Here is a 17,495-nt window from a genome sequence, read left to right on the forward strand (position 1 = left end):
TTTTGCCAAAAACTTATTTAGATTTAAGCTAGTTATTAATAGTAGTAACTGTGTATATATCTATTATGTAAATAAAGGTTTATTCTATAATTTATTCGTCCGTATTATATATCGTCGGGTGACAATAAAAACTATATAATTAGGTACTACCACAAGTTAAGAGCCATAATTAACCATATTACAGTCACGTCTGAAAACATCGATACGAAAAAAGTGCCAGAATATGGTATACACTAACTTAATATATGGGCAATAAAATCATGTATACATATTTTTGGCACTTTTTTCGTTTCGATATTTGTACTCGTATTGGTACTAAAACAAGGTTGATTTAAGTTTTTCTTAGTAATTAGTGACTTTTGGTTGACAACTGACGACGTGTTATAGTAATTTGTGTATATCTAAAATATAGATATGGACGTCAAAGTGCCTAAAATATGTAGGTATGCACCTTAATATATGGGGCAATAAGGTCGTGTATATATATTTTTGGGACTTTGTTTGTATCGATATTTTCAGACGTGACTGTATAGATATGAACTCGTGCATTTGGTCACGGAAAACACAATTTACTGAAGCGGAACTGCTGGAAAAGATCATAAAATGACGCATTTTAAACTGTTTTTAATTCCCTTTTGTTCTGTTTAGATTATACGCCGTGGGCTGAAGTAACCCGACATATTTAAACCATGCATTCCTGAAATCATAAGGAGCAAAAATGATACATGATGACTTTTGATCAAATTATTATTTTTGATTAAATTATTGATTTGATTATGCTGAGTGGGGTGGGGGGGACGGGATACTGTTTAACATCGAAGTAAAGGTCCAATAAAACAATAAAAAAATCTAAGTTATTTGTGTTGTGTGTGTTATTTTACAGTTTTGTCAAATGTTTTTACAAATTATGATGTTAATAAATATATTTTCTTTCTTTCCTTCTAATAAATTCCACAAAAAAAAATGTGTTTGTGTTTTCTGTATACGACATGTCATTTCTTTTTACATATTGACGGAAAAAACATTACAACGAATAAGTTTATTCATTTATTTACAGATAAATATTGCGGGTTTCTTTTAAAACTTTAATGTCTGTCAGTAGGTATGTCTAAACCTAGTCACTCATAGTGGCGGCGTTGCAACTAAAAATACGTTTCTCATCGAGTTGTTACAGAAACAAATTTTCACAACAATTGTCATCATCTCTAAAATAAGACCGATTTATGAAAACTTTATATGACATTTTAGTCTCTAAATGCGGTCAAGAATACACCTTTAAAATCTGTCGGGTTATTCGAGCCCACGGTGTTTAGTAGCATCCGTTCATGTAATTATACTAAGTGAAGGTAAGTTAAGATTACTGCTGCTATGTACGTGCCATAGAGAAAGTAAACAAAATCTTATAAAAAAGGGATTTATTAGCAAACCGTCACCAAGCCACCAAATAATTGGTGGCTATTAATTTACGCAGATTTCCGTTGTGCATTGCTGTAGAAATCCTTGCTGATTTCATCTGGGTTCATTTGCTTACTCCATCGGAGGTCATCTGTGACTCTATGGTTTGGCGGTGTATACAGACACGAAGTTACTAGAAGACACGTTACTTGTTTCATTCCTACAACATACAGGATAACATAAATTCCAGGCAATGAGGGTAAATTTGAATAGTTAGGAGCGTCCCACAAAAAGATCTATACTATAAGGGTTTTTCAATTTTTATTTTTATGCACGGAACTCTAAAAATAAAATGCTTTTTGTACGGAAATAGGTATTTGGCAGTTTCTATTTTTATAGTTTAGTAAATTCCATTTGCGCAGTGAAGTATTGGAAATAATGGTGGTCCCACATTAGCTGTTATAAAATGTTATATAACATCTTGTGGCAGGGACAGCATGGTAGTATTGTTAGTGTTTTATTTTATGTGTTTTCGGTGAAACGGTGTTATATAACATTTTATAACAGCCAATTTGGGAGCAACATTCGGGTAGTCACGAACCACTTCCGAATGAAAGTAATTATGGGCGATATTTCGAACTACCCCGCATTATGAGATATTTGGAATAACCCAAATATTATTAATCTTTTCGACGCTGTGTCAAACACAAAAGCTGTCACTCGGACGCCACGTCACCTAAATGACAAAACTAAAATTGAACTTTATGCATAATATATGTAGGTCTATTCTGCTCTGTGGTCTGTGACGGATTAATCCGTCTTCGGCGTTGGACCTACGGTGCGGATATATCCATCATTGGCGTCAAACAGGTTAATAAACTCTGACCACGCTAACTTTGCACAAAATTGGCTGTAAAACTAGTAAATGTATTTATCCCGATAAGCTCCATACGCGTAGCACTTGGCGTGAAAACTTAACGTGGTCCCGACTCCATGTGTTTTTTAAAGTATTACTTATTTAGCTTGATATATATCGTGTCATTCACGACGACGCGTGCCTTGACTGTTATTGTCATGTTATTAAGGGTTACATTTGACAAGTCTGCGCGCCATCGTGGGTGACACGACTTGTACTATAGAAAACTTACTTATTAGTGTCCTTTTTGCATCCTTGGGCATCCTCTTTTAGAGCGACGTCAATAATCTTGTATGAGACGAACCATTCCTTCTTCAGATTAAGTTCTTCCAAAGATTTTGCACTAAAATTATCAAAACTTAAGATAGTAAATATAGAGTAATGTTAATCAACGTGTGTAGAGCTCAGACAAGGAAAGAATATCATTAGGAAAAGGGTACTAAAACTCTTAAGTAGTTAAGAGAGACGTATAATAAAGCTTTAATGAAAGTTATGAACGCCGAGGGAGCGTCAGCTGACTTTCACGAGGCTTCGTTATAGAGGAAACTAAATCTTTCTGTGAAGCGTCAAAAGCATGAAGGCATGCCAAAAGCTGGGCGCCACCGCCACTATTATCTCGGAGTTTGCGTGCAAATTGTACATGAGATACGTAGGTATCTCATAGGTATAGAGTATATGTAGCTATAGTATCATTTGAACTATTTTTTAGGGTTCCGTAGCCAAATGGCAAAAAACGGAACCCTTATAGATTCGTCATGTCCGTCTGTCTGTCCGATTCTGTCACAGCCACTTTTTTCCGAAACTATAAGAGCTGTACTGTTCAAACTTGGTAAGTAGATGTATTCTATGAACCGCATTAGGATGTTTACACAAAAATAGAAAAAAAAACAATAAATTTTGGGGGTTCCCCATACTTAGAACTGAAACTCAAAAAATCTTTTTTCATCAAACCCATACGTGTGGGGTATCTATGGATAGGTCTTCAAAAATGATATTGAGGTTTCTAATATCATTTTTTTCTAAAATGAATAGTTTGCGCGAGAGACACTTCCAAAGTGGTAAAATGTGTGTCCCCCCCCCCCCGTAACTTCTAAAATAACAGAATGAAAAATCTAAAAAAAATATATGATATACATTGCCATGTAAACTTCCACCGAAAATTGGTTTGAACGAGATCTAGTAAGTAGTTTTTTTTTAATACGTTATGAAATTAAAAAAAAAAAATTTTTTTCATCATACCCATACGTGTGGGGTATCTATGGATAGGTCTTCAAAAATGATATTAATGTTTCTAATATCATTTTTTTCTAAACTGAATAGTTTGCGCGAGAGAACCTTCCAAAGTGAAAAAAAGTGTGTCCCCCCCCCCCGTAACTTCTAAAATAACAGAATGAAAAATCTAAAAAAAATATATGATATACATTGCCATGTAAACTTCCACCGAAAATTGGTTTGAACGAGATCTAGTAAGTAGTTTTTTTTTAATACGTCATGAAATTAAAAAAAAAAATTTTTTTTCATCATACCCATACGTGTGGGGTATCTATGGATAGCTCTTCAAAAATGATATTAATGTTTCTAATATCATTTTTTTCTAAACTGAATAGTTTGTGCGAGAGAACCTTCCAAAGTGAAAAAAAGTGTGTCCCCCCCCCTGTAACTTCTAAAATAACAGAATGAAAAATCTAAAAAAAATATATGATATACATTACCATGCAAACTTCCACCGAAAATTGTTTTGAACGAGATCTAGTGAGTAGTTTTTTTTTAATACGTCATAAAATTTAAAAAAAATTTTTTTCATCAAACATATACGTGTAAGGTATGTATGGATAGGTCTTCAAAAATGATAGTTAGGTTCCTAATATCATTTTTTTCTAAACTGAATAGTTTGCGCGAGAGACACTTCCAAAGTGGTAAAATGTGTGTCCAAAGTGGTAAAATGTTGAACAAGATCTAGTAAGAAGATTTTTTTTTAATACGTCTTAAATTGTACGGAACCCTTCATGCGCGAGTCCGACTCGCACTTGGCCGCTTTTTTTTAAGGAATCATCAATGAGAATTTAAAAGTTTTTATGTTACACCTTGTATACGTATATAGCCATAACTAATGTAGGAAAGTAGGCTTGTTTTTCATACTATCATGATCTACCAGAAAGCTAGAAAAAGGTAAAAAAACTTACTCAGAATCTTTAGTGATGTCAAACCGTACCAGCGGAAACCCGGCGTCTTTCCCACGCTTGATGGCATTCTTGGCTAAAGCCTGGGCTATTTCTGCACTCTTCGGCTTGTCCGGCGGCACTATTAGGGTCACCTGTCAATGGTTAATATAGGTATAGTTATCTGGCCATGCTCAGTGTAGGATGGTAGTTGACCATCCGTCACGATAGACGAACTAACAAGGAGGACATTTTGTAGATAGAAAGTAGACACATTTTTCAATAGTGTCCATGGTTAACTTAAGTCACACCACATACCAAGTCGTCAAATTTATGCTCCTGTAGTATTTTATTTTCCCACTCGATAAGTTATCTTATACCTTTAAACGAGCAATTCTTGTATATATATATATATATATATATATTTCTGTGATCTCGGAAACGGCTCTAACGATTTCGCTGAAATTTGGTATATGGGGGTTTTTGGGGGTATACAATCTATCTAGATTAGTTTTATGTTTGGGAAAACGCGTGTTTTCGAGTTTTCATGCGTTTTTCTTTCGTCGCAGAATATGGTCGCTAATTTCGTGTTGCCGGCCACTGTCCGTCTGGTCCAGCGGGTTAAGACGCGGACTGCTAAACGAGTGATACGGGTTCAAATCTCGCCCGGTGACTAACTTTTGTTTTCTTTTTTATATTTAGACAAGTTTAATTTAGTAAAAAAATGTAGTTAAGATTATCACCTATACACCACCATATAACAATAAATAGTTATAACCGAGCAAAGCTCGGTCGCCCAGGTACTATGCATTTAAACGTGGAAAAATTACGGCTGGGTGAGAATTTTTTCGCTGTTAAATTTATTCTAAGCTTAATAGCATCATTCGCAGACGTTTCTGCTTGTTAAAAATTAAGTTATAAGTACGGTAGTACTATTAGTTATTCTGTGTTATAAGTATGCATTTCTGGAACGCGCGGACATGTAGCTTCGGCGCCCTCAGACAGTGCGCAGTAAAATTGACCAAACGTTTCGAACGCGTACAACTAAGACAGCTCACCCATCGTTCCAATAATATCGGCGTCCCAGGAACATATGGCTGCAGCGAATACTACACCGAGGATTTCTTAAAAGACTAACCTGCAGGATTCTCTCCACTCCATAATTCTCATGTAACTTCGGCGCCCTCAGGCAGTGCGCCGAGAAATTGATCAGACGTTTTGAACGCGTACATCGTAGACAGCTCACCCATCGCTCCAGATATCGGCGTTCCAGGAACATATGGCTGCAGCGAATGCTAGACCGAAGATTTCTTAAAAGACTAACCTGCAGGATTCTCTCCACTCCATAATTCTCATGTAACTTCGGCGCCCTCAGACAGTGCGCCGAGAAATTGACCAGACGTTTCGAACGCGTACATCGTAGACAGCTCACCCATCGTTCCATAATATCGGCGTCCCAGGAACATATGGCTGCAGCGAATGCTAGACCGAAGATATCTTAAAAGACTAACCTGCAAGATTCTCTCCACTCCATAATTCTCATGTAACTTCGGCGCCCTCAGGCAGTGCGCCGAGAAATTGATCAGACGTTTTGAACGCGTACATCGTAGACAGCTTGCCCAACGCTCTAGGATATCGGCGTCCCAGGAACATATAGCCGCGGCGAGAGCTAGGCCGAGGATTTCAGAGCGGGTTGCGTTTGGAGTCTGCTCTGCTAGCATAGAATGCCCTGTAAGTAAATGTTTATATGGCAGAAAAAGGGCATAAAAATCAAGTAACTAGGAGTATATAGTTATCGACATTCTTTCGTATTCCAAGATTCTAACTGATATAAAAGCTAGACCGATGATCTTGGAGCTAGTAACGTCGAAATGAAGTTGCTTATGCTACAGTAAAATTATAGACATCAGAGGATTTTTCAGAGGAAAACCGTGGATTCACACCTCAGTCATGCCGAATAGAGTATAAAAAATCTTTCTCGAATAAAACGAAAAAAAAAATACTAAAATTTGTCAGGATCTTATCATACACAGGTTAAAGATTGTTAAGGGTTTTGCAGCTGCTATGATGATGATGGTCCATTCTATATGCGGATACCGGTCCTGAGCTAAGAAAAGCCACATACCCTGGGCTACAAAACAATGAGAGAGAGAGAGAGAGAGAGAGAGAAAAAGAGAAAGAAAGCGAGAAGGGGACACATACCTTGAGGAAAAGTCCTGGCCACATAGTCCCCCGGTAGGATATCACTTCAGTAAATTTCATTCACTGAATAATTCTCCTATTTATAACGGGGTTTGGTTATAAGCTTAGTGGTTCTGATGGATGGTAATGAAATTGATGATTTACGTACCCTGAGATAAAGTCCAAAGTCCAAGCCACAAAGTCGCCCAGGAACGCTTTCTGACAATAACCTTAAATTCACACTGCTGGATATATATCTATCCAAAGATCCCCAAAAAGACCAGCCGTATCAGCAAGGTTCTCTGACTCCGGGCAAGCAGAAAAGTGAAAGAAAGAGAGAGAGATACCTTGAGCTAAAGTCCTAGCAACGTAGTCATCCAAAACAAGATTATTAGGTGCGAGCGGGCCAGGCCAAACGCGAACGTGCTCGCGAACGAACTTCAACACTCGCGGCACATCCGACGGTCGGGCTAGACGCACGCGGAGTCGCTGCTCGGTGTCTGTGCCTTGTACCTGGGAAAATAATGGTTATAAACTAAAGTAGGTGTCATAATATAGGAAAAAGTGACCTCCACAATCCCATTTCGTCACCTTCTTAACTTGTCACAGTTCTGATTTATACACATTCCTACATCGTCACTTTCCTGTCTTGTTTACATTCTTTTTCGGTCAACAGTGCTAACTCGTCCATATTCCTATACGGTCCGTATTGCTGGTATTGGTGGAAGTCAAAATGACAGGACAACAAAAATTTTAGTTGGAAAAAAGTAATACAAAAGTAAATGAAAAGTGCAGAAGTTTGTTTATAGAATTCAGCCAGGATCATGGTTAGTACAATAAATATAATATTAAATAAATAAATATTATAGGACATTATTACACAAATTGACTAAGTCCCACAGTAAGCTCAATAAGGCTTGTGTTGAGGGTACTTAGACAACGATATATATAATATATAAATATCTATAAATACTTAGATACATAGAAAACACCCATGACTCAGGAACAAATATTCATGCTCATCACACGAATAAATGCCCTTACCAGGATTTGAACCCGGGACCATCAGCTTCGTAATCAGGGTCACTACCCACAATAATGTTGACGAGTTGGCTCTGTGGTTGGTGGTGTGGTGTGTTGGTGTGTGGTGTGGTGGTGGTGTGGTGTGTGGTCTGTGGTGTGGTAGACGATCTGGGACTGTAGTCAAAATAGTAATGTGGACAAATTTGGCTGGTGACGATTTAGGAATTGTAGATGCTGACGACATGGCATTGTGGACGTTTAACCTTTTCAACGCTTTTCCACACATGTCAAGAAATGCCATGGACGCCAAAAAGTTAACTGGTGAAGAGCGAATATGAAGCTTAACTGACAGTAGGAAAGTCGCTTTGACACCGTCCGCCTTTTTAATGGACATTGGCGTCATTGGCGTCGCGGGCACGACAGACGATGACCGTTTTAGTGGTCTTTGGCGTTGAAAAGGTTAAAAAAGGTGACGATATAGGATTGTGGATGAAGCAGTCCTGAGCCCAAGCTCTCCAACGACCGAGTCTGAATTTGAATTTTGATAAGTGTTGTTCTAAGTGTCACAGTACTAATAAATTCCGTTATAATTTCAGAGAAGTTTGACGTTTAAACACACAGTTTGTGCTATCAGAATTGCTGCCTAGTTAGATTGGTTTGACTCTATCGCCTACTACTGAGCATAGACCTCTCTTCGAGTATGCTACTTGTCCTGGTCCTCGTTCACGTAAAACTTGGTCGGAGTTGCAGTCTACGAAGCCCGGATCCTTGCTGCTTTCGCATCTAACTGATCCACACGAGAATCAGCATCAGTGAGATAACCTCGTTCATTAAAGAACTATAAACGTGTCTTAGACTACACTATTTCAATGTTGAAATAGTGATCAGCTATTTCTCGAGTGCCCAGGCCCTGCCTGTCCCCTATACTTCCTACGTGTCCTAACTCTAAAAGGGGTTTACTTTAATAATACTTACTTTGACCACAGCTTTCTTACTATCACTCTTCGGTGTGTCTGAATAACTCCTAATGTCTTGGCATAATACAGGTATCCTGTCTACAATAAAGCTGCAACTATTTTTTAGATGTGCCGGGAACCCCCTTAACACTTTAATAGTATAAATTGTTTCGAGAATAGCGAACATGAGTGGGTTTGGGGTTCCCGAATTGAGAAATTTCTGTGTCAGTCCATTTTACTTGAATTTGGTCGATAATTTAGTGAAATAAGACGTTAAATGGTGGCTCCGTGACGGATTGACTGACATTTAGTTTTTTTCTTTTGATAATTGTATTTAAATTACGTTTGGTGTTTTATGGGAAGGAGGTTTGATGTAAATTATAATATAACAGATGTGTAATTTTGAAGGTCATACTTACTTAATGATAGACCTAGCGAAATTTCGGAATTATTCCGGAAAAACAGAGAGAAACATAACTTATTTTTGGAAAAACAGAAATTAGTAACTAGGGCTAGTTACTTAATTTATTTGTTAATTTAAAAGCGATTATTTCTGCCTTTATTTATTTGTATAAATAATAATTTATATTTGAGTTAAATAAAATAGAATTAAGATTAAATAAAACACATAATAAAACTTCTTGCAGTATTTTCACAGATGACAGAAGCTCAGACAGAATTTACTTCAAAACAAGTTTCAAAATAATGACTAACCTAAAAGCTTAAGACAAAACATAAATATAAAAATAAATTCTAGTAAAAAATGAATAGCATAAATCTTCTAAAAACTGCTATCCTCAAGCCATCTTTGAAATGTATTCCTACCACCAATTTGATTACCAAAAGGTTCAGAAGACCTTCGTTATGTGCATACTTGGACTATCCCGACAGGAGACCGGTAATTTTATTTATTTATTTTATGAATCACCAATCTACTAATTACCTACTTTACGGCTGGGAAAAGGTTGAGTTTCTTCGCTTCAGTCCCATTGACTTATATTACTTTATAAAGACGGGTGTTACGGGTAACAGGCACCAAGAATGGGGCCAGCACACTGGTGAGCATACGAGTACGAGCCAATCGTGGAGTCCAACGCAACTTGATGCGATTGCGACTAATCGCGCGCGTGATGCGAACTCATCAACAAATCGCGTTGTGTCATTCCACTGACGAGACGATAATGTTCGGTCGGAATTATAAAAACGGGCCTATCTTTACTTTTGAAATTGTTGTTCATTCCATGTAATTTAGTAAGGTCAATTTAGGGAAGTTTTTTAGCTTCTTCAGTAAAGTCTTTATAACCTCCGATCGTGACTTCTCCAACAGTCGTACGTAAAGTTTTTTTATACTGCATCGGTGGCAAATAAGCTTATGGCCCGCCTGATGGTAAGCCGTCTCAGTAGGCTATGGCCGCCTGCAACTCCAGATACGTTACATGCGCGTTGCCGACCCTAACACTCCGTACCCTCGTTGAGATCTGGCAATCTTACTCACCGGCAGGAACAATATACTATGAGTGTGTAGTGTTATTTGGCTACGGTTTTCTGTAAGGTGGAGGTACTTCCCCAGTTGGGCTCTGCTCTAGATCTGGAATGACATCTGCTGTGCTGTACCATACCCTACCTCATTAAGCGAGGCACTATCTTTTGGACGTAGTTTATAAGGACATACCCGGATGCAAAAAGTTTGAAGAATATGTTTCAAATTTTAACGTCTTGACTTCAACCATTCAGTGCTTATGCCTTATCTCTCAGCTGAGCTATCATAATCCAAGTACCAGTATATCGAGCCCTCTCAGTGGGAAGGTTTAGCATCACAGCGGCCTGAGTGGCGCAGGCTGGTTCCCGATAAAGTACGTGATTTCGAGGAGTAACGTAAAGTTGACAACACGCCAGCTTGCTGCCATCCTCGAAGGTCGGCTACGTAAGCCACCTTCAGGCGCACGAGTGTCGAACTAACTAGGAGTTGAAGTGGCTGCCATGGCTGAAATTGGCCGGAAGGATCAGATCAAATCAGACCGTATAAGAAGAAGAACTATATTATTATCATTGGAGATTGTGGGTCTTTGAGTGCCACGTCGACCAGGCAGCAGTGATCTATTGTGATAGCCCTTTAGAGTTAATTACTAATGCCCGTTGAATCCAGGAGATTCCAGATTCTTTGGGCCGTAATGTTCTGTACCACATAGGGTTGCAATACGTGCCACCCTAAGTGGGTACTTCTTTTTGACATTAGTGGTCCGTAGGAACAGAGAATGTGCATTGCAGTCTCCTCTGACTCCTTGCAGAACATGCATATCGCATCTTGTTTCTTCCCAATTCGAAACGTGTTTGTTCAACTTACAGGTGTCCAGTCAATATTCTGGTCACCGCGCAGGTTTTGTGTCTTTTGAGCCCTAGAAGCTCCTTAGCAAATTTTCTATTGAACCCTTTGATTAGAGCTTTCGAGTGTTCTTGTCCTTTGACGAACTTCCACCAATCGATTGCTCTTGTTTTTTTTTGTTGCTGAGCAGAGAATATGCATCCCGTTTTGTAATTCCACAGAACGGTTCTGGGCCGACCAGGGGTGTGTCTGCGCCCTTTCTAGCAAGTTCGTCCGCTTCTTCGTTTCCGTTAATGTCGGAGTGCCCTGGTAGTCCTGGTACCCATCTAAGTATGACTTTATTGGAGTTAGCCAGTGCATTTAGGTTTGTTTTACAGTTCTGGACTAGTTTTGAGTGTGACTCAAGGGATTCTAGTGCCAGCAGAGCAGCTTGACTGTCTGAGTTGATGTAGATAAGAAGAACTATAAGATATCTTTCTGCCCTATAAGATATAAGATATCTTGCTGCTAGTGGGGCTACATAAAGTTCATCATCTCAATAGCGTCGGTTTTAAATGTATCCATGCTTTTCATTTTATTCAACTAATCAATCAATCCTAAATTACATATAATTTGTCCTCAGTGCTTCGACATCTGCAACGTGAAGATAATGCGTGGAGACCAATCAACAGGAACCATTATCCATCCTTTCCTATACGAACACTATTGGTCTAGGGAACCTAGCGTCTGTTCATTATGGATGCATCTGGATAATGATTACATTAGGTTCCTTACCGACAAGTACTCTTATACTGGTTAGTAAATACTAAAAGCCTACATATTATCATCAAAGATAACGTCAGAACATTTCACCTCACCCTTTTTCGTTTAATCAGAAAAGCGCCATCTATTGTATACCGTGTAAACTACGTGGCCACCACTCGCCGCTTGCCATAGACATATATTTAAATAGACTGCGCATTCACCTTCAAAAAAGTGCCGAGCAAGATAGCTCGAGGTAGACACCACTGAATGTTTCTTTCATTAGTGCGACTATGAAGAGACAATTAAATTAATGTTGCCATAGTTTCTACAGATAAACAAAACATGCTACTATTTTTATTAATATAAATGTTGTGAGTATAGATATTGCTGTGCTGGTTTAATAATTCCATTAAAAATATTAAGTAGCAAAAAAAAGAACTATGGTTATAATTTATTCGTTTTGAATGTTGACTCTTTCCAGGCGACCGATTCTTAGCTATGGAACCAATGGAACGTACAGGAGAATGCAAGCTGGTGGGCGTTCTCGTCGCCAACAAGATCTTCCCCTGGGAGCCGAAGGAACTCGAGGTATTCAATTATTAAACAGATTTAAATGGGGAACCTTTTGTATGTATGAACTGAACTGATTCTTGTTTCAAAAGCTATACTCGTAATTGCTGCCAAATAGGGGATATTACGCAAAACTCTGCGTAGAGGTCGCCACTACCACATTCTGAGGGCTTACCACGAAACACGATAATCGAAATTCCGTTATCTGCCTCTCTATTGCATATTCGAGCGATAAAGGTTTTTGCGGTAGGCCTCTGTAAAAAACCGCTTTGGTGCATCAATGTCATAGTAAAAACTTCTCAAAAAACTGTTTAAGGCATACTTACTTACTTACTTACTTACTTACTCCGTTGGCTCAGCGACCCAAAATGAGACTTGGCCTCCGACACAAGACAGCGCCACTTTTCTCGGTCCTGCGACCTCTCGCCAATTGTCGACTCGAAGCTCGCGCAGATCCGCCTCCACCATGTCGCTCCAGCGATACCTAGGGCGTCCGATAGGACGTTTAAGGCATATTATGTATGAGTTACTCTATGGTTTATGTGATGTGATAGTGCTGCTTTCTGGCGGCAGAACATTGCAGTACTCCGTATTGGATTTGGCCCTTCGTGTGGCAGAGTAGACGCCATTTTGCACATTCTACCATCTGGCACCATTTCATCCCTTTGTTAACAACCTACTATTTCAGTGGAGTGCGTCAGTTAACGTTTCTGACATTCAAAGTGTTAAGCAAAGTTTGTATGGGAGGTTCTTTAATGAATTTAACGCGTACAACGTTGTAGGCAGAAGCTATTACTTGCCGCATGAATATTGTTTTTCATTTCTCATACTCTGAAAGTGAGTAGTTGTTCTAAAAAGTTTGCAGAAAATGTTACGTTTCTGCTCTAGAGCACTGTACTTTCGAAGTACGTTTTTTTTCCTTTTTTTACGATGAGCAATAAAAATTTTGGCTTTTAAAATTTCCATTCTGATACTCGTAATTAACTCCCCATTCAATAAACAACGATATTTTTATCTATTATCGTTAAACGAAAGTACCCTCAAGAAATACTACTGATCTTTATACTTAGCCGTGTCTCTTGTATTTTACTATCCTTGTATTCGAAATGAAAAGTAGAGTATTTATCTCGGAAAGCACCATTTTCATCCCTTGGTTAACAATCTACTATTCCAGGAATGGGCAGATGCCACACCCTCGGTGCCAGAGCGCAGTCGCATGTATTTTTACTCACATTGCTACAGCAGATCCAATCTGTGGAAGAAATACAATGTGCAATATATTTACGAGGTAGGGTTTATAATAGTTTAAATCACTGGTGATCAGGTATCCTGTGAAATATTTACTGTAGGTGTATATCTATATAGCCAATTCATTTATTTTATATAAGTTAGGAGCTGAAAATTTTGGGGAATTGGGGAACCAATCATTGTCATGTCAATCTGTATCTCGAAATTAATCGAGCAAACAACGTGTTTTAAACAACACAAACATTTGAGAAAAAATTGCTTGCTGCAAGAGACATTCGGCAGAAATTATCTTACGTATATAATTGCCAACCCTGAATAATATATATTTATGAAAAAATATTTATTTATTTTTGCACTTAATATAGTTACAATTTAAACACAAACTTTGGACTCATTCTTCGAATCGGGCCGTTTGTCACAAATTAAATATTTTGACTGTATCTTCAACAAAAATGTTCCAGATCGAGGTATTAACAACGGCATCAGAGGTAACAAGCCACGGCGTAGCGACGTTACTATTGAAGTACGCCCTTAAAGAGGCGTTGCTGTTACGTCATCCACTCATACAGCTCATCTCTACCAACGCTTATATGTAAGACCATTATTGGACTTATATTGACCGGGGTATGACGATCTAGTGGGTAGTGACCCTGCTTATGAAGCCGATGTACAATGGTCCTGGATTCGAATCCCGGTAACCGGTTTGTGTGATGAACACAGATATTTGTTCCTGAGTCATGGATGTTTCCACAACGCAAGCCTTCTTGGTTTAACGAGGGACTTAGTGAATTTGTGTAAGAATGTCCCTATAATATTTATTTATTATATGGACCGTGATTACTTTTTGTATTGTTTCCGAGCTTCCGATATTTCGAACCACTGACTTTTCCCAGTCTACACAACTTTGACACCCGCTATCTTCAGTTATCCGTGAACAACATGCATGTAACTGCATCAAAACATCAGATAAAATTATAAATGAGGATATCTGTAGGGCTAAGATGGTCGGCTCTTTATCATTTGTCACCATGCCTGTCACTTTCTAACAAGTAGGTAAGCGCGAAAGTGACGGGCATAGTGACAAGTGATAAAAATGGAAGCATGCTACCATCGCTGGAAGATAACCAGGGTTGTTTAATAGTTTAGAAAGTTGCTAGACGGCAGTGGGCGCACAGCATACTTCCTGCCTCTCACAGCTAACCTGTGGAATGAATAGGGTTGTTTCCATCTACAAATCTTAGGGCAGAATTGTATACCAATAAAATCTTTTGGATTATAAGAACATGTTAAACTACTTTTAGGGGACCTGTAATGACCATATTTTTGTAAATATTGAATTTAAAATATCTTTTGGCACACGTCACGCGACCAAACTCGAAACGTCTTTGAAGATTCTGATGACGTCACAACTCTCGGATTGACACTGTTGACAGTTAGGTGATAAACAACAAATGACAATGACAAATTGTACAATTGTTGTTGTTGACAGTTTGTATCTTCTACGTGTGTATGTAGTTATGTGTCAAACCGTAAACTGTGACGTCACACAATTTTCAAAGAGCGTTTTGGGCGCGAAAGCATCTGTCAAAATATATTTTGTTAATTTAACATATTTAAAGCCGTTTTTAGTATAAAAGTTGAATTTTAGGGCAACTTTTAGTTAATATAGAACGTAATACAAGCGTTTCAAAAAATTGGAAACAACCCTATTCCGTTAACAGCATTGAATGATTCAATTCTAATGAATACCGTTTCCAAAATACACAATTCCTGAGTTATCGTTGGGAACGTTTCGAGCTTTTAACCAATGTTCCGCAACTTGCACCACTCTATACCTACTTCACAATGAATTCATCTTTTCAGACCCAAAGTATGCGAGCGATGCGGCATGACGAAGGAATGGTCAACGAAGTATGCCGATTTCGTCGACAGCTTCGGGCAAAGTATATTCTACCCTCGCGCTCCTCACACTGACTGCAATATTTATATTAAGAAGTTTGACCAGAAGGAGGCAGCTGCTTTGCCGTGTTTACCAGAAATATACTAGTGGCGGTCAGAGAATTGAGAGCCCTATTAGTGTCGGTCAGAATATATTTTACCCCCATACTCTTCATACTGACTGCAATATGTATATTAAGAAGTTTGACCAGAAGGAGGCAGCTGCTTTGCCGTGTTTACCAGAAATATACTAGTGGCGGTCAGAGAATTGAGAACCCTATTAGTGTCGGTCAGAATATATTCTATCCTTCCTCTCTTCATACTGACCGCAATATTTACGTTAAGTAGTTTGACCAGAAGGAGGCAGCAGCTTTGCCGTGTTTACCAGAAGTATACTAGTGGCGGTCAGAGGATTGAGAACCCTATTAGTTTCGGTCAAAATATATTCTATCCTTGCTCTCCTCACACAGACAGCAATATTTATATTAAGAAGTTTGACCAGAAGGAGGCAGCCGCTTTGCCGTGTTTACCAGAAGTATACTAGTTACGGTCAGAGTATACATATATTAGTATTTAATTTATATTCACACGAAAAATAAATCACCAGTTTCCCTGCTGCCTGTCTGGGGTAGCTGTCAAAAGTTTTTAAAAATGGCGGCAGTATAGGGAGCGTGGATGAACTGTAGGAGGCGGCACAGAAGCCGTCAGATTTTTGGCGCGAGGCGTAAATGTGATGCTTATTGTTCCGATGTAGCCCACAAGATGGCAGAACCTACTATACACAAGAAAACTCGTGACGTCTAAATGTACATGTTTATGGTTCCGATTCAGGCCACAAGATGGCAGACCCTCCAACGCGCACGGTCCCTATAGGTTTTACCTTCTTTAGTTTTGTTCTATGAGATTTAGCTTAAGGGTCCCCAGCAAGCTCAGTTCTACATACATGCACTGAAACTTTGTACTTATAATAGGCTAAGGTATATCTAGGGCTGTAATTAGTTGATAAGGCTTCAGATACCATAGCTAAAAAAATACAGCGAATTTAAGATTTTAAAACAAAACTTTTCGTTTGTTTTATAAGGTGGAGCAATATACACGATGCTCACGAGGAACCCAAAAGATTTTGAGAGTGTATTACTGATCAATTTAGAGACTAAAATGTCATATAAACTTTTATGGATTTCGCCTAGTTTCAGAGTTAATACCAATGTAAAAAACATCTTATCGTACCTTAGTGCAAAACGCCTTTTTGATTGCGATGATGCCATTATGGGGCGTAGTCTAAATATCCTTATTGATAAATGTCAAAAAGTGACATGTAACCTTTGCAAGAACTAGTTTTTATAGAAAAAAATCGTAAAAAAATATTTTCAGTGCCAGTTTTACCATTAACTTTTTATGTACAAAAACAAAAAAAATTTTTTTTTGGCGAAGTTACTGAAACTCATATAACATTTTTTCCTTCTTTTGGCCTCAGAAGTACGTGGCTAAAATCTTTCGGGTTCCTCGTGAGCACCGTGTATAGTAAGTTTAGCCCTAGATATACTGAGGTACGTGAGTGTCATTGTACGTGCAAAAGTTTCATTACAATACAATACGTAGTTTTAAAATGAGAACGAAGGTAAAATTCGACCAAGCTTGCCTGGGAATAGGGCATTCAGACCATAAAATTAAATAAAAAATGGCGCTATTCGTAGGATTGACAGGTAAAACAGGCTATCGCCATCTGCAATATACTTCCACTGGGACATCCTATTTAAGGGTAGTAAATAAAAAAGGTAATTAAATATTTAATGACAGCTTGAAAGTGATATCGTATATGATAATGTGATTCACTGGTCAGATTATAATTATTTTGATTTCCATGTAATTTTTCTTTTAACCAAAATTGTGACTTCTGTACAAAATAGCGGGTCTGAATTTTATCACATGCAATGTTTCGTGAATATATAGGTTATACTGAGCAATTTTTACTGCGGGAACCCCCGAAATCATGAAAAAAAATTTGGCTGTTTCATACATTTTGGCTGGTCTGACGGTTG

At 38.3% G+C, this 17,495-nt stretch overlaps 2 protein-coding genes across 2 annotated transcripts; one reads left to right on the plus strand and one right to left on the minus strand.

Annotated features, from left to right (window-relative positions):
• Window positions 1–1,400: 1,400 nt before the first annotated feature.
• On the minus strand, window positions 1,401–9,096 carry LOC133517382 (uncharacterized). The gene is made up of 6 exons (XM_061850684.1): window positions 8,650–9,096; window positions 6,999–7,164; window positions 5,982–6,199; window positions 4,495–4,625; window positions 2,544–2,654; window positions 1,401–1,615 (listed from the first exon to the last, which is right to left on the minus strand). Exons 1-6 carry the CDS (start codon window positions 8,815–8,817, stop codon window positions 1,555–1,557), a joined length of 855 nt encoding a protein of 284 aa, XP_061706668.1. The 5' UTR covers window positions 8,818–9,096; the 3' UTR covers window positions 1,401–1,554.
• Window positions 8,979–16,069, plus strand: LOC133517383 (uncharacterized). Its single transcript, XM_061850685.1, has 6 exons — window positions 8,979–9,528; window positions 11,576–11,747; window positions 12,179–12,285; window positions 13,442–13,555; window positions 13,977–14,107; window positions 15,379–16,069. The coding sequence occupies exons 1-6, from the start codon at window positions 9,394–9,396 to the stop codon at window positions 15,560–15,562; spliced, it is 843 nt and encodes a 280-aa protein (XP_061706669.1). The 5' UTR covers window positions 8,979–9,393; the 3' UTR covers window positions 15,563–16,069.
• The last annotated feature ends 1,426 nt before the right edge of the window (window positions 16,070–17,495 follow it).

This window comes from Cydia pomonella, chromosome 4 (genome assembly GCF_033807575.1).
Source record: "Cydia pomonella isolate Wapato2018A chromosome 4, ilCydPomo1, whole genome shotgun sequence".
Taxonomy (NCBI): domain Eukaryota; kingdom Metazoa; phylum Arthropoda; class Insecta; order Lepidoptera; family Tortricidae; genus Cydia; species Cydia pomonella.

Bases quoted from the DNA above. Each gene is read 5' to 3' on its own strand.
- LOC133517382 (XM_061850684.1), bottom strand. From the start codon at position 8,817: ATGTTCGCTATTCTCGAAACAATTTATACTATTAAAGTGTTAAGGGGG. The intron at 6,200-6,998 runs GTATCTCTCTCT...ATTTACTTACAG, and splicing joins TGCTAGGACTTTAGCTCAAG to GGCATTCTATGCTAGCAGAG. The intron at 4,626-5,981 runs GTTAGTCTTTTA...AACCATTGACAG, and splicing joins GAGTGGAGAGAATCTTGCAG to GTGACCCTAATAGTGCCGCC.
- LOC133517383 (XM_061850685.1), top strand. From the start codon at position 9,394: ATGAATAGCATAAATCTTCTAAAAACTGCTATCCTCAAGCCATCTTTG. The intron at 9,529-11,575 runs GTAATTTTATTT...ATTTGTCCTCAG, and splicing joins ACTATCCCGACAGGAGACCG to TGCTTCGACATCTGCAACGT. The intron at 14,108-15,378 runs GTAAGACCATTA...TCATCTTTTCAG, and splicing joins ATCTCTACCAACGCTTATAT to ACCCAAAGTATGCGAGCGAT.